We start from the raw sequence: 24,618 nt of genomic DNA, 5'->3' as shown, positions 1-24,618 counted from the left end.
CGTCGTCCTCAATTTAAGCTGAACCCTTTTTGTAAGTCTCCAGGTTTCTGCTCCGTAGCTAAGTACCGGCAAGATAGAGCTGTTATATACCTTCCTCTTGAGGGATAGTGGCAATCTACCTGTCATATTTTGACAATGCTTGACAAATGTGCTCCACCCCATTCTTATTCTTCTAGTTACTTCAATCTCGTGGTTCGGCTCCGCGGTTATTACCTGCCCCAAGTAGACAGTCTTTTACAACTTGAAGTGCACTATTACCTATCTCGAAGCGCTGCTCCCTTCCGAGGTTGTTGTGCATTACTTTCGTTTTCTGCAGATTAATTTTAAGACCCACCTTTTTGCTCTCCTTGTCTAACTCCGTAATCATGAGTTGCAATTTGTCCCCCGAGTTACTCAGCAATGGAATGTCATCGGCGAAGCGCACATTACTAAGGTACTTTCCATTAACTCTTATCCCTAACTGTTCCCATTCGAGTCCTCCGAAAACCTCCTGTAAGCACGCGGTAAATATCATTCCGGAGATTGTATCCCCCTGCCTTATGCCCTTCTTGATTGGTATTCTGTAGCTTTCTTCATGAAGTACTATGGTAGCAGTTGATCTCCTGTAGATTTCTTCCAGGATGTTTATATATGCTTCATCGACGCCCCGATTCCGCAGTGTCTGCTGATATTTCTACTGAATCAAACGCCTTCTCGTATTCTATGAAGGCTATGTATAGTGGTTGGCTATATTCTGAGCATTTCTTTCTTACCTGATTGATAGTATAAATGTGGTCGATTGTTAAGTAGCCTGTTCAAAATCCTGCTTGTTCCTTTGGTTGATTCAATTCTAATGTTTCCTTATCTCTGTTAGCAATTACCTTTGTAAATAGCTAGTATACTACAGAGAGCAACCTGATCGGCCTGCAATTCTTCAAGTCCTTGTCATCTCCTTTCTCATGTATAAGGATGATGTTAGCATTCTTCCAAGACTCTGGTACTTTTACCTCCAGGGAACACCTCGTAAACAGGGTGGCTAGTTTTTCTAACACAATCTGTCTTCCATCTTTCAGCAGATTTGATGTTACCTGATCCTCACCAGCAGCTTTGCCTCTTTGCATACTCTCCAAGGCTTTTCTGACTTCTTCTATCGTTACTGGGGGTGTCATCTGGGTTACTGCTAGTTCTTATAGTATTAAGGCCATGGTTGTCCTGGCTTCTGTACAGATCTCTGTAAAACTCCTTTGCTATTTTGACTATCATATTTATATTGGTAGTTATTTTGCCTTCTTTGTCCCTTAGTGCATACATCCAATTTTTGCCTATCCGAAGTTTCCTCTTCACTGCTTTGACGCTCCCTCCGTTTTTCAGAGTGTGTTCAATTCAGCATCAGGATATCATTAGCGTAATGCATGTCTTGCTGGGGACAGTGTTCTTAACTATTGTGTCTTTTTCGAAACTCGGGAATTTTTTATGCATGAAGTTTCACTGATCTAGTTTCTTGCAACTTGCACCGATGCAGTCTTTCCATAAATAGCTTCTTATTTTACAGCAACAATTTCACCCTCGCATGCCTGAGGTTGCTTTCGAGTTGTGTCAAAATTTTTGTCTGTTTTTTTATGGTCATCATGGGATCGTCCATGTGATGTCAGAAATTTTAATGCATTCTTACATATTTCAGCCACACTGTTACTATGAAACAATCTGAAACTTACTACTTTGTGTCTCTTGGTGCATAATGCAGATAGCCCTTAGCGACAAGCAAATATGCAGGCCCAACAGACGCAATCAAAATCTACGTGATCGCGACGAGCAAACGGTGTAACTTCGAGGTTGCATCATCACCTGTATCCTCTTTTTGCATGCTTCTTGCTTAACAGGCTCTTTCTCTAGGTTAGTGCGATGCTTCCGGCATTGTGGAATTGTCATTTATAATAAAAAACAAACAGTCTTTCTCTTTGGCCTGAGGAACACAACAAACTAAGTTTCGGTTCATTTCTAATGGCATAGGCATATGTTCTGCACAGAGTATTACTGTGTTGCTTAATGTCCACACCGTTTCTCCTACAACAACATATTAACACTTGAAAAAGAACATGCTAACTTCAGTGGTACCAAGCAGTTCTACAAACTCACACTAATAAAGGTAAGACTCAGTGCAGGGGCATAGAAAGAAATCATTTTCGGAAGGAGAAGGGTGCGGGGTTCACTCAATCTTTACGTAAGTTCATGCATGTGCATGTACATGTGCGGTTAGTTATACACCCATGCCAAATTGAAAATTTTGGGGGGTGCCAGGGGAGGGCGAGAAGGTGGTCGATAACTTGTCGATGTCAGTTATTCAGTGGTATTTGCTCCAAAGTTGACTGACTCAGTGGTTTTAAAATTGCACTGTTGAAAGGGATGAAAGGTTTAATTGCTAGCAAAATGCAAGAAAAAAAATTGTGTGTCAATTTTTTCCTTAGGGCACCCAACAAAGATCACAAGGATGCTGAAGTTGACGGCATCTTCAAACAGAGGAAGCTACCCTACACATGTGATCTTGATTTTGGTGCACAACACCAGAAAAATTATTGAAATACAGTAGAGCGGGATGTAAACAGGTTCATACTACCCAGCATTAGGCTAAACAGGGCTGACATAACTGAACTCATGGGTACACGGCACGCGACTTATTTGGACTCGCTGTTATTCACATCTCTGACTTACTTTTTGATGCAAATCAAATACAATACATTAGGCAGGTTACAATAATTTTTTCTTTCGTTCCACTGTTCTTTTTTGTTTTAAAAGGCATGCCCAGAGCAGTAACGTAACACAAATCTTTTCCTGTTCATATTTTGCCCTTTGCATTTGGCTGTTATCAGCAGCTGTGGTAAATGCTGGTTTTTCACGAGTAATAAACAAGGTCTCTTCTTGAGGATCCTTGCAGTTGAGTACTTCAAACTACTTCTGGCAATTTTTTAACATCCACCAAATGCATGGTACGCACGCATTTCTTATTGCAACAGCAATTAGTATATGGACACAGCCAGCTGGCTTTCACAGTCACCATCGTGTTCAGTGAGAAGTACAAATGAATAACATTCACTGAACATTGCATGTTCTAACATCGTATGAGTACAAGTGCATGAGCACTGGTGAAGAATATCGCTGAAACAGAAATTAAATCAGCTGGTCATTTTCATTGCTCTTGACAGAGCAGAAAGAGCATGACCCACTTATCTTTCGTAGGGTGACAGAGCATGAAGAAATACTGAGGGAGTGGCTGTACGTATCACTCAATCAGCAGCTACAGACTGTGATCACAGCGGTGTGGTCATGAACACTGGCACCCACACACTATCCCAGCAGACATCAGCTGTGTTCTCACTGCTTCGTGCTGAGACGGCAGTTGTGCGAAAACCATTTCTCTAGTTGAAGTAGCGTTGTAGAGTTACTCGAGATCAAACCCAAAAGAGATAGCTAATAGCCTGACATAGTCGTTCCAATCGCATTCACTGCTTCGCACTCGCATAGTGGCAACAATTCTTTCCTACTCATATGTCATTGCCACGGCTGTGTTTTGATTCCACTGCCTTGTGATCAGCAGCGAAAAGCATGGAAGCAGATCCTGCAGCAGTGCCTTTAAGGCCTGACCAGACGTACGCGTTGCGGCCCATCAGTATGGGGATTGTGGACTCAGTGCCACGCTCCGTCCCTATGAAGAGAGAGCATGAAGCTTTGAGTAGCTGCTTGCTCTCTCCCTTCATAGAGAGAGGACACAACACAGAGTTTACACACCACGCAATGAAATGCGTACGTGCAGGCACGCCTTTAGGCGTCATAGCTGTGCCAAGTGAAAAGACTCCTTGATTTGAGCGGTGCGTGTGACACACTAAAGGTGCGAGACATAGCACCTTGAAAGTATAGGTAACTAGGAGGCCCGTGTGAGACCCACCGTCATTTGACAATATGCGACCTTTAAATAAATCTAAACAATGGCCTTCTTGTGTGCCCTCCACTGCTCCATACACTACAAAATTTGGACGAGAAAACACATTACATTTAGTGACAGTTACATTGGATGCGATCAAGCCTACCACCATGTTGTGACATCATCTTGCATGCACTGCCCCCTCCCTCAGTAGTCACATTTTTTTACTTTTGCATGAGTAGATATAAGCACACATATACAAACACATGATTAAACATACCCAAAGGTGGTTAACACACCTTCTCCTCACCCTCATGGGAAAGTCTCTGGCTGCACTCTTGATGTGAACATACACACCATTCTTTGCAGTGATAGCTGTGACAGGATCATTTTCTGAGCTGTTTCGATACACACCAATGTCTGCCACAAAACTACATTGCGTTCCTTTGAAAAATTCAGGAGCCCTTGCCCAAGAAAGAAAATGAGGCAAGCAAAGCATAGCGTACATGTGAATGAGTGAGGTCCTGCTTTTCCTTAATTCTTTCTCTCCTTTTTTTCCTTCATTCTGCTGCATTGCACAATGCTCCCTCCAAACTATTTCTTACCACTATGCTGGGTATTGCATTATCTTACCTTGGAGCGCGAGTACCCGCAACACCGAGCCCCAGGTTGGGGTGAGCAGATCTTCAAAATATATCCCGCACAATGCATGGGCCCAATTTTGCACTGCACTTGGCCACACGAGGTCACATTACACATGACACGCTTGAGGCGAACCAGTAACTTGGTTTACACAACAGGAGTAATTCTGTCTGCATCATAAAATATCGGTGAGTGGTCGGTTGTAAGGTGCAGCGGCGAAACTGGGAACTGAACCCAGTACCCCCTGCACTGTTCTGAGCGCCCTCTTATCACTCGACCACCTGCAATCTGTTTCCTCTACATGCTGTATCCTCCTCCACTGCTTTTATTCTATTGATTTGAGCATAAACCTTGATATGCTTTCATCCTCTTGCCGTCATTCAATCTTCGTGTTCACTCTATTTAATGCTCCAATGTTATTCACTGAGTCATGTCAGCGGAGATGACGCAAGACCTGCGCATGATCTCATCAGGGCTTCACTATAAAAATACAGTGCCTCACTAGGATTTAAACTCGACATATACAACACTGACAAAATATTGTGCCTGGACATGATTGTCAAATTTAAATCACAGTGACAACTTCTTCTGAGCAATAAAATTGATTGCAAAGTAGGACTGATAACTGGGTGAGCTGGTAAGAATTCATAATTATACAATGATGGCAGCTTTACGTGTTGCTGACCGATTTTATGAGATTTTCGAGGCACCGTTTCATAAGTATGATTTAAACGTATTTAATACTTATGAAGTTAACCAGAACCTCGACGAAAACTGCTACAATGGGGTGTGTTAACTTAAGAATGAACTGCGAAGGATAGCCACACCGACATCGAGTTGCTTCCAAGATGGACCACTTCATTGTCCTCTCCTTTTGCTTACCCGCTGCCACTTCAGCGTAATAATAAGATTGAAATATGTTTGCAAAAGTTAAGCAGTTTGCAAAAGTTATGTTTTTGCAAACTGAATGCACTGGAAGCACTGGCATAGTTAAGGAAAGATGATGGTTCCAACCTCTCAAAGTTTTTCAATTTCGCATGTGGGTTCATATATACATACATACAAACAAATGCATGCATGGACATCCATTAAGCATGATTGAACCACCCCTTGCCCACCAAAACATTTTGGCTATGCCACTAACTACAAGTCATTGCGAGTTTGAAAACATTTAACAGATGACATGTTTTAGAGACCGCCTACTATATAATATACCAGCTCCTTTGAGTTCCAGTTAAAACAAACAGGTCAACTTATTATCCATAAAGCAATGGGAAGTAATAGACAAAATATAAGATTGCATGGCAGAAAGGAGAATAAACAAGTTGTTTCTCAGACTGTATCACACTGCACAGCTACACAGATACTTTAACCGGATACAACAGTGATGTCCAATTCTTCCACATCGGTATTATAAGAAAAATGGTTAGTATGTGCAAGTTAACAGTTCTGACGTCCCCTTGAAAATGCCACGCAAATACATGTGTCCATTTTTACATCTATATTATGCATACACCTGACTTTTCTTCACCTTCATGTTTGACATGTCTAACATGCTGCAAGTGCACTTCTTCAAACTGGCCCAAAATCGCTAGCAGCATTAGAGAATGTTCCTGCCAATGAAACGGTACCCAAACTGAACGCCAGTGCAAGAAACACTAGGAAGAAGGTTTGCCTCCTTCTTGCATTGCCTTCATGTTCTCTTGTCATATGTACACCTCACCTGTGCTAGGATGGAGGAAACATCTGTTTGTACAGTGACCACCTTCCTACTGGAAAACGTGGCACCCGCTGAGGGATAAGCAATGTGGGGCACAGAACAATGAGAACCTAATTACAATTATTTTTGCATATCTGGAACAGGGAAGTAGATGAACCGATACAAATTGAATTTAGCATACGTGTCTGTGTAAATAAACCTACTTAATTCATCACAGTATTATACTCGGACTCAATTTTTTTTTCTCAAGATACAGCTTTAGCAACACAAATAGTCACTCACGAAACAGCTGTGACTTACTTTTTTGACACCACTGAGGGCCTTACCACCAGTGTTTGGCTGGACTGGGAACTCAAAGCTTTTTTAGATATGAGAGGGAGCCCACTGCCAACTTCGAAAAGAACGGCAGGATGGGGCACCCAGCTGGCACCAGAAGAATTCATCCCCACAGCGAACCGTGCAGCTAATATGCCCTCAAACAGCCTGGCGACATTAATCTGAGCTCGAGGCACTGCCAAACGATAACTGTGAAACGTGAAATAGTGCGGACTTTCGTATCTCTAGCGGGACGGGGAACAAAAGCCACCAATTCGGGACAGCCACCAATTCGTGACGTAGGTCATGTGGTGATCCTTTCTGTGTTCAGGACATAGACCACTGTAAACTCTCCCATGGTACCTAGGGCAAGAAAAGCCACCCAGTGCTCATTACGCATTTTCAAGGCAATACACAAACCTACATGGCTGCACAATTTGGTGATGCTGAGAATGATGATGACAATCGAGGGTGAGCCCTTCATAATATATCGGCAGCTGCAGACAACCCGCCTATCACGCATATCTCATTGTGTGATGCCTTGTGCAATTTTACACATGTACGACCCAATATTACAAGTGTTAACACGACTCCTTGTACTACGAGCGCACTGTATATGGCGTGTCTAAGAGGTTACAAGCACTGGCCGAGCTCCATGGCAGAATAACAGACTTCTGCGCGGCAGTGTCTTATTCCAGCGCAAACCTTCATTTTTTTTATGCAAGAGCCTTAGATACCTCATCAAACATAAAAATTTATCATTGGCATGAGGGATGAGTGAGGAAAAAAAACCATCAGGTGATGAAGTCATCACACAACGTTGGCATGGCGTCGCAGATTGCCAAACTTTGTGACGTCGCCGTATGACATTGTGCCTTGGTCGAAGGTGGGCTGATCACAAAGACAGTGCAAAACCAGGTGAGCTGCAATAAGTTCTCGGAGGGTGACAGGGCTGAATCAATACATTAAATGAGAGAGAAAAGATACACCTTCGGGCTTCAATTTTAGGTGAAGGCATAAGAGATGTGAGCTTTAGATGCGAAGTAGCTTACGGTCCAGGATTGTACTTCATCGTAGCCACGCTATTACTCAGAGTGCCCACTAGAAAAGTGCTTACTCTCTCTCTAAAACAGACAGCGAAGCATAGTATGAGTGAAGACATGACCATGAGTGCGGAGGAGAGGGAGGGCTCGCAGAGCAGCTGTGTGGGCAGCCATGAACATCTATGATAAAGAGCACTTCTTTACAGAACTTCACACTTACACTGCATAAAGAGCACTTTACACTGCATAAAGAGCATTTCTTTACAGAACTTCTTTACAGAAAGTCGACCCGCAGCTGCTTCGCATACTATACTCAGGGTTCCCTCCTTTTATTCAGCATGGTTCACTGCAACACAGCAGTGCCACAGAATGCTAACAGTAGCTTAATAAAATGCTTTGACGGGCACGTCGCTTCATTTTGGAATAGATGTGAGCACAAGAGGAACAAACACAAGCAGAGAAGACACGAGCACTAGTGCAGTGGTCTTCTCTTGTGTCTCGTCCTTTTGTGCTCAAATCTATTCCAGAACAAAAAATATTGACAAGACCAGAGCCTAGACGACTGAACCTAAGGCAAAAAGGCCATCCATAGTCTCAATCTTGAGAAAGGGTTAAGCAGTGTAGCGCACTCAGTACACCTAGTCCAAATCTCAAACATGAACCAGTGCGTCCGAGCATACAATGATGTTAGGGACTTACTCACGGGCTGAAAGGCCAGAGACAATACAATTTAAGAACGGAACATGGGCAGCGGCAGAAAGCCACAAGGCTCTGTCATGTCCCTTCTTTTTTCAATCTCATGATGCTCGACCTTCTGCGGAAGTTACAATAAGTGAACAGCATCCACCACACCATCTACCCAAACTCCATCATGATCATCAGCAACGAAAGTGACGGCAATATTGACAACAAACTCCAAGAATGGGGCCGCCCAAAGTGGAGGAGTTCCAAGCAGGAATAGGCGTACAATGCTTGCCTATTAAGTCAGAACTCCTTTTATATCATTCCAAGCAGAAGGGGAGACTACCCAAGAGATGCGGTAGACCGACACAATACGAAGAAATTAAAATTCACACACATAGTGGCTGTGAAATGCCAAAAGTATGCAAGATTTTCAAACCAACGACCAAGGCCATGCACTGCACCTCATCTAGCAGATCATGAACAGAAGAGAATGCATGAGAGAAAAAACCCCCATCAAACTCATCCAGTCTTTCACCATGACCCATATAGCCTACGTGAGGCTTTCCACAACTGGTCAACTAGCAAAAGAAACAAGATTCACATGCTAATCGGAAGAACATTCAAGACTGCGCTCAGCCTCCCGGACTCCAGCAGCACAAATATTTTCCTACAGATTGATACCTCGGCAGTTCTTTTTGATGATATACTGCTGGAGCCTGCTGAATGCATGCAAGACTTGATTCATCCCAAGTCAACGAAAGGCTGCATTTTGGATTACCTCGGTGGCTATGTAGCAAAAAAGTTAGCTACACTAAGCTACAAGGACTGTCTCTAAACACTCACAAGCAACTCCCGAGAGCCAACTGCATTGGCTCAAATCAAGTTAAGAGGATTTTTGCAAGTGCCATCGGAGAAATTATAGTGGCTCTTGCAAATTGTCGAAGAACATGTGGAAATGTGCACCTTGAACAAAATAGCCAGGCCACTGTTTACATGAACATTGTTGAGAACATCGTGCTAGACGACCACACTTCTTCGACCAGTGTTGGCTGTGAAGCACATTTCGTGAGCACTACGGCAGAAATTGAGCATATTTTTATTAAGTGCCACCTGCCTTTTTTTTACGAGTGAGCAAAACAAACTGTTTCGTGCTGGCAGACGTCCTTTATCCTGCCCTGCCAAAGGAGGGAAGAAATCAGGGGCATAAATTTCTTTCAGTGATTTTAGTTGTGTCGTTCACTCCGTCTCCCCCACAGCTTATGAAATGCAGATTTGAATAAACTATGTGCCTGTGCTCATGGCAGTTTGGGATTTCAGACGATTGCCAGTAATTTTAGCAAAAATTAAAACGTTAGGTGCTGCCAGAGCACGGCTGCTCCGCAATCTTCAGCGCAAACTTTGTTAATCTTTCAGTCATCTAGAACCGGTCACAGTGTTTGGTTTAAGCCCGAAAGCGAGTACGCAGGAACTGAGAAATTTAAGAACGCTACGAATGCACGTCACTTGACAGGCGGACTCAGTCAAAACATTACCAGCATTCAAGGACTAAGGCAATTTGACAACGAGCATTATGGGCCACCTTGACAATACTAATAGCTGCTATAATTTGTTAGCAAGAACACAAAGAAAGAAGATATCTGAAGAAGTGTTTTCGATAGGAAACGCTTCCGTGAATGCCCTACAGCCCTGCCAAGCGCGGCCGATCGATGCCCTCCTGCTTACGGTGGCCACTTTTGTCCCCATGTGAAACTTTCGCAGGAGTTTCATGACCAGAAAAAACAGTATTGAGGGACCATGCTATTATACTCAAAGTGATGCGGTGTATCCATGCATGAGTAATTGAACAAAATGAGCTGTGTCCTAATGACTAGGGCTAACAGCCCCTTGTAAGTCATAATACGCTTTTCCGCTGGGTGCCGGTGTACTGTGGCGAAAGTGGCTTAAGCAAACTTTTTTCATCGAGTTAGAACAAGGCCAAGAAATTTTTGAACACCGCTGTACCCCTTCCCCCTTCTTTTTTTTCGCGATGGGGTTAGGTTTGGAGCACTTGTTGGATCCCTTGCAAGGCATGGTCTACTAGGTGAAGTAACACATGCGTGCCCGTTGGTCCATCACCGGGACGATGAAATTAACGCAACTTCAAGACAGAAAAATGTTTTACGTGCCGTTGCTATGGCGACCAACATGGACACCAGCAATGTCGGCCTTCACAGCACATCCACTCCATTCACGCGAAGAAAGTGCCCATGCGCTTCCAGCTCTAGCTGCTAACATGCCATAGCCACGTTTTCTGACCAGGAAGTTCACATTTCCCACGAAGCTTAGGTGACTATGGAATCACATTTTAAAGACGATAGTTTTTTTTTGGGGAACCTTGGACAAAAAAAAATTTGGTCTGTCTGTCTGTAGATTTGTCTGTTTGTCCGCCCTTAACGATGCCGCAAACGGCGTTAAACGGCCAACCCCATCCGCAGCCTCCAGAATACCATTCACCGATTTTCTTGCGCAGAACATCAAAGAAACGTTTTGTTCACTATCTCCAAATGCAAGACTATCGTCTTCCGACGACATTTGCAGTGTAACATGCAGATTCGGGCCAATTTTTTGTCTTGTAGTTGCGTCGTGCCCGCAATGGGCATCCCCTGCGGTCAGCGGATTGATGGGCGCGCGGCTTTGTTACTTTATCTGGTCGATTGCACATTTCGTGAGTGGCCTGACTTAATGAAAGTAAATCTTACATCATGGTTTAGGGCTACTGTCTGCGCAGTTGGATTGACCAACGTTGTCTTCATTTCTCACTCAAATTACCACAACTGAAAAGTCTTTTTAGACTGGTCGGGCATTTTGGCGCAGCATAGCGCTATTTCAGCAAATTTCATGGTTACAGTGCAGCTTCGTGCAAAATTGGGATTTGTATCAAAGTGGCGCAGCGGTTGCTCCCCTGAGAGACTGACAGATGACACATAAGAAGCCCGATAGATGACTGTTGCCTTTTGTGACTCTCTTGCCCACTGTAGTTGTCAAAGAATGTTCATTATATCAAAAGCACTGATGAGCTTGTTCCTCATTTAGGACTCAAACTACGCAGCATAGAAACACAGTGTGCTGGTCTTGGGACACAATTCTGATTTTAAGCTTGGTAACCACCTACGCGAGACAGCTCCAGCACAGAAAAAACGACCAAACGCGAGAAAAGAACTATTTAACAGTAAAAAAATATGTCAAGATTTATTCTTTCTTCCACGAATTCATTTGTTTAGAGAAAAAAGGAAAACATGTAGCACCCAACTCCAAAACAGGAAATTCTAATGCAAAGGACATTTTGGGTCTGTCAATACAGTCAACACAGAAAATTCTGCGAAAACAGCACCTTAAGCATCTTGCCCCAGAACCGGGCCTGGTATGAAAATTTGTTCACAAAGTCTCTCTTCATCAAAATATGCTGCAATGCCAGGTGTCACTTATTGCAGCGGTGATAAGCAACACTGGCAAGTCAGTATTTCAGGTTTATGCAAACCTGAAGAACTCAAAACCTAAACATGCCCTGCTGTCCTTACGTTTCTGGGGGAGCCGAGAGCTTAACAAATAGAAAACAACCGGGGGCTGCCCCCTATTTTGAGTATAGTTAACACAAAGTCCATCTGTAGAATAACTTCGAAGTTCGTTAAGTAAGTGAAAATTATGAGGTTCTCTAATATCCTCAAATTATAAAATGAAATATTCGCACAGGGAACATTTTCTCACAGACACGAGAGGTTATGGTTGATCAAGAATGCCACAAAAAATGTAGCGCACAATGATGTGGCGCAAAAGTAAAATGAAGAGCTTCTAAAGTGAAGCATGTTGGCCTTTGGGTTGGCGAAAGGCAGTGGCCCGAACATCTCTCATATTAATAACTATATCACATTGCAAAGCCGAATGAGAATTCATCAGCTTGAGTAAACCAAAGAAAAGGCCTCTTCTAATCAAGTATGCTCTTGTAAACAGCATAGGCACATGTGTGGAGGCTGCAATCAACAACCTGTACCACCAAATGATACGCTACTTTTGTCTTTAGGTGGCAGCAGCCAGTGTCAGTGGTTCACCAATTTTCCAGACAATATCTCAAAGGCAATTCGATATCGTAACCCCTGAATGTCACGAGCGGAAAAAGTGAAAGGCGCGCCTTTTGCGAGGCACTCCGCATACAGACACACAAACACTCCACAGTCATGAGAGTTGGTCTGTTGAGGAATGTTCGGAACATACTTGCATTCCCACTTCACATCTGGCGTGAGAGGTCTTTTGAGCTTGTCCTGGTGCTCTTTTTTCAGGTAAGCCATCAAAACCTGATAGCACTTCCAGTTCTTACGACCCATGGAATCGTAGAACTCAAACGTTTGGTGCATCATGTTCAGAACGGCCAGTGACCAGTGGTCTTGGTCGTGAATGGGCACAAACACCAAGTCATACGAAAACAAGTTCACACTGTCCGTCCAGCGTCGCACGGCGTCGTAGCCCCGGTTTCTCAGCACGTTGAAGAAGTGTGTGGTCAATGCGTGCACACGCAGGCTGCCGGGAGTCTCATTAGCGCGTGCGGCTACGAGCGCCATGTAGAAGTCTATGACGACGTCGTTCAACCAGTTTGTCCCGAGCACAGTTTTTAAGTCCTTGCACGTAACAGAGTAGCCAAAACTGCGCACAACTATCCGCCTCTTGTCTCCTCTCCCCCGCCTCAGCTCCTTCTGCACGCGGTCTCTCATCCAGTCTTCGTCCGAACCCGTAGCAGTACCTGTCCCATTTGTGCACACCGCCGCTCTGGCCAGCCGTTCCTTTCCGGCCATGGTGCGACTCGAGCGTGTCGAGTAGTGAAAACCCGGGACCATCTGCTCGAGTCGCTGCAGGGCCACCGAGCAGTCCTGTGTCATCTTGATGAGATCGGACAGGCCTCTGCCTGTGCTGGGCATGCTGGAGGCGAGGAGCTGGAACCTGGGTTCGGTGCAAGTTTCGAGGTCCCAGCCGTTGTCACGACAGGGGCAGGAAGACTCAAATACACCGATGAGTCGGAAGTCCATCAAGACCACTGGAGGCACAGGCGGCGTGGAGGAGTGACTCACGGGGCCCTACTACCTCGAGGGATCCCTGGCAGCGTGTGGAACTGTGCCTGCAAGAAGCAGTGGCCACACGGACGAGAGACTGGTAAGTGGGCTGGACTGTCCCAGGCAGTCACAGCAGAGGGCAAGGCACAAAGATCAGTCAGACTGATGGAGTTCGAACATGCCAGAGCAAAATTGCAAGCCACGCGAGACAGTGGCGAAAAAGGCTCAACACTAAACTTTGGGTGACTGCGTTAACATGATCACAAAGCATGCCACACAAGCACCTTGCCCTCGAGCCCATTCGTTCAGCACAACAATAGGGGATTGAACCAGATATGTTCCGCATAACACTACGATGCAGCAGCGCAGTTGCCCTTAGAGCTATCTGTGGGCTTACAGTTCATTCTAATTAGAGACAAGGCTCTCTATAGCAATGTTTGCTCGATGCCATAACACACCTTCAGTCATCTGTTGACGAGAACTTGCAGTCTTCTTCGGCGTGTCATGAATGCAAGCAAGGTATGTTCCCGAGTCATCAATTCCATCATCAGTTCATGTAATTTGGCCAAATCGTCCACCAGCTTTATGCCAGGCAATCTCTTTAAAGACTCACAGGCGTCCAATGCCAGTACCTCTTCTTAATGACAGATGCAGAGTAGAAAGGATCAGAAGCAATATTGTGTTTGTGTATCTACATCAGTGCAACGTTGATGGGTAGCACATCCACAAGAGGCCACTAACTTTCACTAGGATAATGGCAAACCCGCTTCATCATTTGCAGCACAGCAGTCACTATGCTTACCATGCCACTCTCGTCATATTATTGTCTTCAAAAAGATGTCCCAGAGAATTAACGAGCTGAATTCAAGACATAATTAGGAGGCAGGCCAAACAGAGGGACTATTTATTAATTTCAACCACCTAAGGTTATTTAAGATGCACATAAATCTAAGCATACAAGCGTTCACTGTATTTCACCCAAAACGAAATGTGGACCCTGTTACAAGGAATCAAGTCCCGTGGCTGTGGATTAAATGCACGCTTTGTGCATTTAAGAAGACAAATTATTTCAAACAGCCACTGCATTACAAATTACCCATGTAGTTGTCATCACTTCTTCTTGAACTTCAGAATGCACTGGTATCGTCGTGCAAGTAGCAACGTCAGAAACAAAGCTGTTCATTGATTTGAAAGAGAAACCACATTGGTTTTGGGCTAGAGGGACAGCTATGTTGGTTGGTGGAAGTGATGCTTCGAGTGGGAGTGACAACACTGGCCATTCACATTTGATTGGCTCATCGGAGCTAGCCGCACGTATTATATCTATATATATATATATGTATATTGAGCATAGGCCACGCTATTGCGTGCTAAAAACTATGAAAACACTATGTTCACCAAAATACAAAAAAAATTTTCATCATGACATATGAAATTTTTAAAACAATCCCAATATGACATTAGGTTCGCTGCACAACTGCCACGATGAGGCGAGTCGTCTGGCATCTCTGTAAGAAGCGCATGGCAAGCCGTTGACATCAGTGTGAGAGTGAAATGCGAAAGAAAATGCCTGTTTTTTTTTTCTCATCTTCCGCCTGCACTTTGAAGTTCAAAGACTAATTACTATCACTACTATGCACTCATTTCGATAATCATTTTTGCGTTTATCTCGGTAATCAGCGATCATGTATGATGATGATGATTTGTGGGGTTTAACGTCCCAAAACCACCATTTGATTATGAGAGACGCCGTAGTGGAGGGCTCCGGAAATTCAGCGATCATGTACTCCAGCCCTTCATGCGGATGAAAAAACATGGCAGGGCCCCTTTGAATGCCGCACTTGGTGTTTTTTTATCAATGCAACGGCAAACAGCGACACAAAAACAGCCTGTCTTAATAGCCAGACAAATTACTACATAACTGATTAGAAAAACTCCAAATCGCAAGATAAGTAGCCCAATTTAATTTCGCTACGAAACAATGCCACTAGGGCAGTTTGCAACAGCAGCACGTTTCCAAAGTGTTCCAGGGTCACATGGCCATGATAACAGACATCGCAAGGCTTCACGACATATCTGTACAATGCCGCCTGAATGTTGGAGTGCTAAATCAGGAGTTATCGTCGTACTCATGAACCGACCTGGACTTATAGCGGTAAGGCTACTTACGAAAGGACAAGAAAAGTATAAGGTTAAGAAAAGTAGAAGGTACGTTCCAGAAACCTCCCTTATCCTGTCATAAGGGCGCCTTATGAAAGGCGTCTTTAACTTGTCAAGTATAGGTTCTGGGCGCGAGGGTAGGTAAATCCTTGCTACAATATCAGTACCTCGAGCAGCAATAATTTAGCTTCACTGCAACAAACCAACAACAGCACAGAAGCAGCCAAACACATATAGTAGCAATGCTTTTTAGGCACCAGCAGCTTTCAGTGATATACACATTTTTCGTCTGGCCACTTTCCTGCAACTCCCGTCGATGCAGGTCTTCTTTTTCTCTTTATTTCAACGTCTTGTATGTTTTTGTTGTGCTCGTGTCAGAGCTTGTTTCCTCTCACTTTTTTTTTTAATTTCCCTAGGTTTATTTGATAGTTTGAGCAGTTTTACAGCACTTTTTTTTAACAAAAAATTGTGAAACGATGTTCTGAAGTGAACTTCATCCACGAAGTGGCTACGTTCTGATCGATTTTGTGACCAAATACCAAGACGAAGGCTGTGTGCCTTCAAAGAAAACGAAAAACATGGAAGCAGCTCGCGATAGAATTCAACAATCGACACACATGTGAATCTGTGAACGGCCGACCAAACAACTACAAAAGTGTTCACGCCACTTCGAGAAGTTTTACTGGCACGGGAAAAAGTGTTTTTGCAACCATCTCAGGTATCCGCTCGACTGCATACTCGAGACACAATCGGCTACAAGACATTGACAAGGTCGTTTTTGAAAAGTTGAAAAAAAAAAGTTGAAAAGTTGAAAATTGCTGAAAAGTTGAAAAGTGCCAACTGATAGATTGATATGTGGGCTTTAACATCCCAAAATCACCATACGATGAGAGACGCCGTAGTGGAGGGCTCCGGAACTTTCGACCACCTGGGGTTCTTTAACGTGCGCCCAAATCTGAGTACACGGGCCTACAGCATTTTCACCTCCATCGAAAACGCATCCGCAGCAGCCGAATTTGATCCCGCGATCTGCGGGAACGTGCCTACTCCATAAAAGCATAATGCGATGAGCAGCTGCATGAGACGGGGCACAACGAACCCACGACCATGGATATTTTCCTGCAGAAACCACAAAGCGAGGAGATTCTACTCGGCACTTCTTGTGAAGCGGGGGCGGCGAAAAATTCCTGCTTTTCGTTGGTCGCAACCAAGTTCCGTCGATCCTTGAGGACTCGCCGCGGCAGAGACGTGTACACATATGCTGCGCTGTTCAGTATTTCTTCTTTGTGGTCCACATAATAAACGGAATAAGCAAAGTTGTCGTCCCCGACCATGCAAAAGAGTGGCTACTTGGGCTGGTTTGTGATGATTTTTTGAAAGAAATGCACATTCTTAATGCGCAGGGAACGTTTTCAGGAAGACAAATAGGACACAGCAGAAGAAGACAGATAGGACAGAGCTACCTGTGTACTCTGCCCTATCTGTCTTCTTCCTAAGAACGTTCCCTGCACATTAAGAAAGTATATTGTGGGCATTTAGTATACCCATCCTCTTCACCTGTACATTATCATCATTATCATGTGTTGCTCAAGCATCCTCATCGTTGTCCCGTAGCATCATCATCTTGGTTCATTCATCGTAGCTGTCGGCTGCCGGTTCCTCGGCCCTAATAAAGGTCATCCAAACCAAGACTTCATACGTGGCGGAGCGTGCTGTTAGATCACCCGCCATCTTCTCGACCACTCTACCCCCTGGAGCTACGTTCAGGTCACCGCTTGGGCCAGGTGTCCGGAAATATGTCGCACCAAGATGAGGTCGGTGCTGCAGCGTTCCCACTACACCACCGCATGCCGTGCCTTCTCACGTCATCAACAGCCTCCAGCGTGAGCCCCATTCCTTCGCTGGTATGCGCGGGGAAGATGTGGAGGAATGGCTGGACGATTTCGAACGTGTCGGCGCTGCTAACCGGTGGGATAACACCTACAAACTCACGCACGTCTCATTCTACCTCACGGGTGTCGCGAAGACGTGGTTTCTCAACCACTTCATCGACATCCCCGACTGGTCAGCCTTCAAAGATCAGCTTCGCCATGTCTTTGGCACACCGTCTATTCGTTCGGTTCTCGCAAAGAAAGCTCTCGCGACTCAGAAAGAGCACATCGGGGAGTCGAATACATCCTACATCGAGGATGTACTTTCACATTGCCGCCGGGTAGACACACCAATGACAGTCAGACAAAGTACGCCAGCTTCTTAAGGGGATTGCACCTGTCGCATTAAATGCCCTTGCAATCCAGAATCCGGCTACCGTTGCCGACGTTGCGACAACCTGTCAGGGCCTTGAAGAACTTGAATCTATCCGCTTACAACCAAACAGTGACGCGGCCCGTATCACGGGGGATCCAAACCTACGAGACACGATAAGGGTGATTATACGCGAAGAATTAGAATGAATGGGATTCACACTACCTTCAGTGTGTCCCATTCAGTCTTCTTCAAAGTCATTGCGGGATGTCATTAGGGAGGAGCTCACGTCCATGACCCACATGGCCCACCTGCAGCCCACTGTCGCTCGTACTCTCCAATTGTTCCCGCATACTGCCGCCGCGCCACCAGGCACCGTCAGCTCGACCTCCCCGCCATGAACGTACACGCTAGTTGCTGCCGCACCTCCCACAAGCTTTCCATCACCACCGCCTGAGCCGTCATCTGTCCCTTTCAGTGCTCTCTCTCCCGGTGTAGTTAGCGCAAGCTACTACCCTCCTTATTGAGTGACTTGCCCTTTGTGCTATTATTGCGGCTATCGTGGTCACATTTCACGCATTTGCCGCAAGCGCCAGCAAGACGAGCGTCGAAGGTACGACATACGCGAATGGGAATACCGCAGGAGCCTTGTACCAGGGCCGCCGTTATTCGTCACCGCCGCGTCGGTCTCCATCTCTGCCAGCATCGGGTGAACCGCGCAGTAGTCATCAATCAACCCGAGGCCGTTCACTATCGCCCTACCGTCGCTCCTCTTATCCTCTTCAGCCTGCTTCCCTCGCTTCTGATCGGCGCCTGGAAAACTAAGCGATGCAGTTTTTGGAGGACAAACTGCATTTCAACACAGGACTCCAATTCCTCTAGCGCGCCCTTACAATATGATTGCGATCACAATTGAGGGAGTGGACATTGATGCTTTGGTTGACACTGGGGCTGGGTTTCCTGTTATTCGTACTGATTTGTGTTCTCGTCTTCGAAAAGTCACCACGCCTTATGATGGACAAACACTGGTTACAGCCCAGGGAACAATGATTCACCCTCTACGCTCTCTGTACTGCCGGTGTGCTAATCGACGAAATTCTTCATCATATAGAATTTGCTGTGCTATCCCCGTGCTTCCACGAACTTATTTTAGACTGGGACTTTCTTTCCTCTGCTTCCGCGGCTATTTGTTGTGCACAACGTGACGTCCATCTTACTGACACGGACCACTTGCTCAACGACAAAACCTACAGGCCACTTCGACTCATCGCTGCTGTAGACATCGAGCTACCACCAAACGAACATCAATCAGCCACAGTTTTGTCCAACGACGTCAACTCTGGTGACATTTTGGTCACTCCGTTGCCTTAATAAAGACATAGCTCTCGCATCAGGTGTGGCTCGCTTCAACATTGAATCAACTGTCCTCGCTGCTACCAACACCACACCAGATAAAATTTTACTGTCACGGGGCACAACTGTCGCCTGCGTTGTCGATCTGGAGCCTGTGTGCGTTGTGCCTCTTACGCCTGTCTCCTCTAAAGGCCATCCTGCAGATCATGCTGCTTCCTCGGCCTTTACAGCAGCCATCAACAAAGACTTGACAGACTCACAGAAGCAGCAGCTGCTTCATTCGTTGGAAAAGCATGCAAACTCCTTTGACGTTCATTCATCCACCCTGGGCCAGACAACCGCTACATCACATCGTATTCAGACTGATGGAACATACATTTTGCACCGCCGTCCGTACCGAGTCTCTCTAGCCGAACGAAAAATCATTGAGGGAAATGTAGGCGACATGCTGCAACAAGATATAATCCGACCCTCAACCAGTCCTTGGTCGTCTCCCATCGTTCTGGAGCATAAAAAAGACGGTTCAATACGATTTTGCATCGATTACCGAGCACTCAATAAGATCACTAGGAAGGACGTATACCCCATGCCACGCATCGACGACGCCCTCTATTCCTTACAGGGTGCTGAATACTTTTCGAGCCTCGACTTGCGTTCCGACTATCGGAACCCCATGCACGAAGATGATAAAGAAAGAACTGCGTTTGCAACCTCAGACGGCCTATATGAATTCAATGTTATGCCGTTCGGCCTATGAAATGCGCCCGCAACTTTTGAGCACATGATTGACACCGTGGTGCGTGGCCTAAAATGGAAGACTTGCCTATGTTACCTCGATGACATTGTTGTCTCCTCATCGACAATTCCTCAACATCTGCAACGCTTGGACGAGGTGCTGACTTGTCTTGCGGGCGCTGGTCTTCAAAAGAACACCAAGAAGTGCCATTTCGCCAGCAGATCTATCAAGGTCCTCGGTCATGTTGTGAGCACGGACGGAATTTGTCCAGACCCTGATAAAACTGCTGCAGTGCTTCGCTTTCCTCGCCCTGACAAACCAAAAGATTTGCGAAGTTTCCTTGGTCTCGCCTCTTACTTCCGGCGATTCATACAAAACTTCGCTTCCATAGCCACACCAATCCATAAGCTACTTGCTTCCGGTATGCCCTTTCAGTGGTCTCAGCAATGTGAATCGGCTTTCGACAGGTTGAAGAGTGCCCTAACGACCGACCCTGTACTTTCTAATTTTCACGATGATGCACCGACCTTCCTGCACACAGACGCTAGTGGCTGCAGTTTAGGAGTCGTGCTCCTGCAACGCGACAACTCTTCGCGAGAGCGAGTCGTTCCATACGCCACCCGCATCCTCTTCACAGCCGAGAGGAACTACACGATCACCGAGCAGGAGTGCCTCGCCATTGCTTGGTCAGTGCAGAAATTCCATCCATACCTGCACGGCCGCCAATTCACCATTGTGACCGACCACCACGCTTTATGTTGGCTTTCGACACTCAAGAACTGGTCGGGACGCTTCGGCCGCTAGATTCTACGCCTCCAAGAATATGATTTTGACATCGTGTACAAGTGTGGCAGGAAGGATAGTGACGCCAATGCTCTTTCTCGTTGCCCACTACCAGTGGCTCCACTCGGGGATTCCGCAATCACTTTGTGCAATACACCCTCGGAGTCTATGTCTACGGCAGTTTCCTCTCTTGCCTTTATGAACCAGCTGCCTTCGAACACCCCCCCCCCCCCCCCCCCCCCGATTTTCCTTCTTGACAGTTGGCCGACCCATACTGTCGCCATATTATAGGCTACCTCACTGGCCGTTCCCGTCCAGCTAATGCAAGGTTTCGTCGCTAACTCTCGCAATTTAAGCTCGACAACTCGGTGCTGTACCGCAAAATTTACCATCCTGACGGTCAGCGCTGGGTTCGTGTTCTACCCCGATCGCTTCGGTCCGAAGCCCTCGGAGCGCTTCATGACCATCCGACTGCTGGTCACCTTGGTTACCATAAAACCTACGATCGCCTTCGAAGTCGGTTTTATTGGCCAGGCATTACCACTAGTGTAGCTCGGTACGTCGGGTCCTGCACTACCTGCCAATGTAGAAAACTACCAACATCTGCTCCCGCCGGTACACTACAGCCTTTTCCGTGCCCAGCCACACCATTCGAAGTTGTAGGTGTCGATCTTTATGGCCCCCTTCCAGTCAGTGCTGCTGGAAACCAGTGGATAGTAACAGCCATTGACCATTTGACGCGCCACGCCGAGACGGCGTTCGTCACTACTGGTTCAGCTTCTGAAATTGCCGATTTCATCCTCCGAGCCACAATACTGCGTCATGGTGCTCTACGTGTATTGCTTAGTGACCGTGGAAGTGCCTTCCTTTCACAACTAGTGAATGAACTTCATGCCTTCGGCACAACTCACAAGACTGCCTCTAGTTATCATCCCCAGACTAACGGCCTGACTGAGCGATTCCACCGCACTCTTGCTGACATGATCGCCGCCTATATTCAACCAGACCACAAGAACTGGGACGTAGTTCTACCATTTGTCACTTTCGCCTACATAACGGTCATTCAGCGGACAACCGGCTACTCACCGTTTTACCTAGTTTATGGACGCTCCTCACTTCTTTCCTGGACGTTTCCTTTTTTACCTTCCAAGCGGATTCATCTCCATCCTCTTCAGAGGAATACGTCTTACGACTCGCAGAGTGCCGTCAATGTGCTCGTATAAACACTGAAGACGAACAGCAAGACAGAAAGCTAGTTTATGATGAATCGCATCGTGCTGTATCCTTACAACCTAGAGCCGAAGTGCTCCTTTTGACGCCTACTCGCACATCTGGTTTGTGTGACAAATTTCAGCCACGGTTTATCGAGCCGTACACAGTCCTTGAAGAGACTTCACCAGTGAATTATCGCGTGACACCACTTGTAGTCCTAGCAGATCGCCGTTATCGAACTACAGAGGTCGTCCACGTCCCCCGTATGAAACCCTTCATGAGACGTCCTTTGTCCCCTTGACTTTCCGCGGCCAGGCTGGCCGCTTTCACGTGGGGGGAATCGGTGCGGGCATTTAGTGTACCCATCCTCTTCACCTGCACATTATCATCATTATCATGTGTTGCTCATTCATCCTCATCGTTGTCGCGTAGCATCATCATCTTAGTTCATTCATCGTAGCTGTCGGCTGCCGGTTCCTCGGGCCTAATAAAGGTAATCTAAACCAAGACTTCATAATATTTCTTTCAAAAATGTGCCCCACCATGTTGTGTAATGAAGTCTAAAGGTAGGTCGTAGGCTACCTTAACCGAGCCTTACTTAACTACAAGAAAAGCTCCGCGATATATTTCTTGAAATGCGTTAAGGGCGGACTTATGGCTATAGTTGACCAAAGTCTTATGGTTAAGTGAGGTTTGTCAATATGGAGGTTAGAGAAGCAACAAAGTGAATCGTTTTGTAGGAGCACGACAGAATGCATGAAGCAAATATGGCCTAACACTTGCAGACGTCTGGCTGAGCACAAGACACGGAGATTACTTATGCATTCTTTTCTAAGCATTTGCCTTCGCAGTGCCTTGGTAAGGGGTCATTGTTTGAAAATGCACCCCATAAGGGGCACACATCATAGTTAAAAAGACAAGCAAACGGCAATGAACAAGAATAATAATAATTAGGTGAGCTAGCTGGTGCGTATTCATGCTAAACGACTAGGCATGCAAGCGTGACACAAGACAGCACAAAATCTACGTTCGCGCTTTTTTTCACTTTTGTGTCCGCGTTCGCACAGCCACTTTCTTATCAGGAACGAGCAAACGACACTCGAATGCACGCTAACGTCATGTTTTTCGTTATTCGCTACAAAATGTGCAAAGCCAGATTTCAGAACACGAGACGCCAGCGAACCTACGAACGCTGGATAGTTTGTTAGGGTGGAGAACGCGACGAGTTTCGTTGAAAAAAAAAAAGAAAAAAAAACGGCGTCAAGCCTTCGGTAATATGGGAAAACTATCCGCTTCTAACAAAAGGGGACACCAAAAGCACGACGATGTTTCGGCGCATCATTCGGCGTCATGTCGCGGCGTCTCACCAGCAGCGCCTGTGCAGAATCGAAACATTCGCTCTGAACTCCTCGCACAACGGTGAAATGACACCTACTACAAAACCTACAAGTTTTACCGTTATCCGACGCCCGAAATTAGCGAGCCGTACTTTCCACTTTCGACAGCCACCACTCGATCAGCAGAGCACACTCCGCTTGCTTGTTCGCGCGCGTGTTCTCGCTCACCTTCTCTCGTGGCTCATACCCACTGTGGGGGATTGGCCCAAAATTAGCGTGCTTTCGACGCTCATAGCCACTTAACACCACACAACAAATCAACAGTCTAAATAACCTACAGTTTAAACTGGATTTTGCTAAAACAGTGAAAATAACAATCAGCGATCATAGTTTTTGTTCTTCGCACTCTGAACGAGATTCACATGAAGCAAAGGTCCGCGCCGCACCGTCATTTTTGAGGTTTGTTGCTCGGAAGAATAACAGAAGCGGCGAGGCAGCCAAGAACACATAGTAGGCATTATATATCATCTAACAGGTAGGTTTCCAGCAGTCGGCTATTCGCAAAGTTTTCATGAGGCCCGCAAGGCAATCGTTTCGAGGCGCTGCTCTGCCGGGTACCACCGCAACGCTTCATCAACATCGGCGCAGTGTTACATCGCGAACTTTCAAAAGCCCGTTGACAGCTCGTCAGGAGCGATTAGTCATGCGATCGTCTGAGAAGCTTAAAACGAAACGTACCTGCGGAAGACTTTTTCTAAGCTCTTGAATAACGGCGCGGATCAGAACGCGCGATTCCTTGGAAGTCGCCATGTTACGTAAACTACATAACGCAACCGCCTGCATTGCGAATCTGACCTAGCAAGATTTTTTGCCGCAGATGTAAAAACACATTAAGCAACTTTAAAAAACATTTTTGAAGTTTTTTAAGCACAAAAAAATTTTTGACTTATTTTAATAATGACCTGTCAAAAAAATCCTAAATACGAAACTTGTGGAATACTTGAATAAGAGTGAACTCCTAGGTGAGCGAAAATGGGCGATGACAAATCTGGCAGCAGCGATTTGATTTCTCTGAACGAGCTATTTGACAGTGGCTTTAACTTGTACCTCGAAATAGAGAAGTCAACTGAGAGTGCCAATGAGAAGACCTACCAAGTAAGTCGCGTTTAGCATGTTGACATCTCTGAACGATGTGTTCGATCGCATCGAAACAGTATAACTGTGCGACTATTTTGAGTTTACAGAAAACAAGCTTACCATTTGCGAGTGCTCGACTGCGCTTATTCATTTTTGTTCCAGGACAAAGTGCAGGAGGCGACCACACGGTTTGAGAATGCGACACAGCTCGTCAACGAAATCGGGATCTTCAGCGAAAACGAAGAACTCGACGAAGTAGCCACAGGCCACTTGAAGTAC

General features: G+C 45.8%; 2 protein-coding genes across 4 annotated transcripts in view; one reads left to right on the top strand and one right to left on the bottom strand.

The window, feature by feature from the left end:
- The window catches only part of LOC119172438 (protein FMC1 homolog), a 33,711-nt gene extending 9,664 nt beyond the window's left edge, over positions 1–24,047 (bottom strand). For 2 of the 3 annotated variants that reach the window (XM_037423545.2, XM_037423546.2), the window contains exon 1: positions 23,941–24,047. In XM_037423545.2, the coding sequence (XP_037279442.2) occupies positions 23,941–24,045 (105 nt within the window). In that variant the 5' untranslated portion in view covers positions 24,046–24,047. Of the gene's footprint in view, positions 1–11,500; positions 13,443–23,940 lie in introns of those variants that run through there. The other variant, XM_037423544.2, reaches the window with a different exon arrangement.
- Positions 24,048–24,200: 153 nt separating this feature from the next.
- Tap42 (immunoglobulin binding protein Tap42) overlaps positions 24,201–24,618 on the top strand; it is a 98,432-nt gene continuing 98,014 nt past the window's right edge. Inside the window, exons 1-2 of the mRNA XM_037423543.2 lie at positions 24,201–24,357; positions 24,502–24,614. Coding sequence (XP_037279440.2) covers positions 24,235–24,357; positions 24,502–24,614 — 236 coding nt within the window. The 5' untranslated portion in view covers positions 24,201–24,234. The remainder of the gene's footprint in view (positions 24,358–24,501; positions 24,615–24,618) is intronic.

Source organism: Rhipicephalus microplus, chromosome 4 (genome assembly GCF_043290135.1).
Source record: "Rhipicephalus microplus isolate Deutch F79 chromosome 4, USDA_Rmic, whole genome shotgun sequence".
Lineage (NCBI taxonomy): Eukaryota > Metazoa > Arthropoda > Arachnida > Ixodida > Ixodidae > Rhipicephalus > Rhipicephalus microplus.
This window is presented reverse-complemented; position numbering and strand designations above follow the sequence as displayed.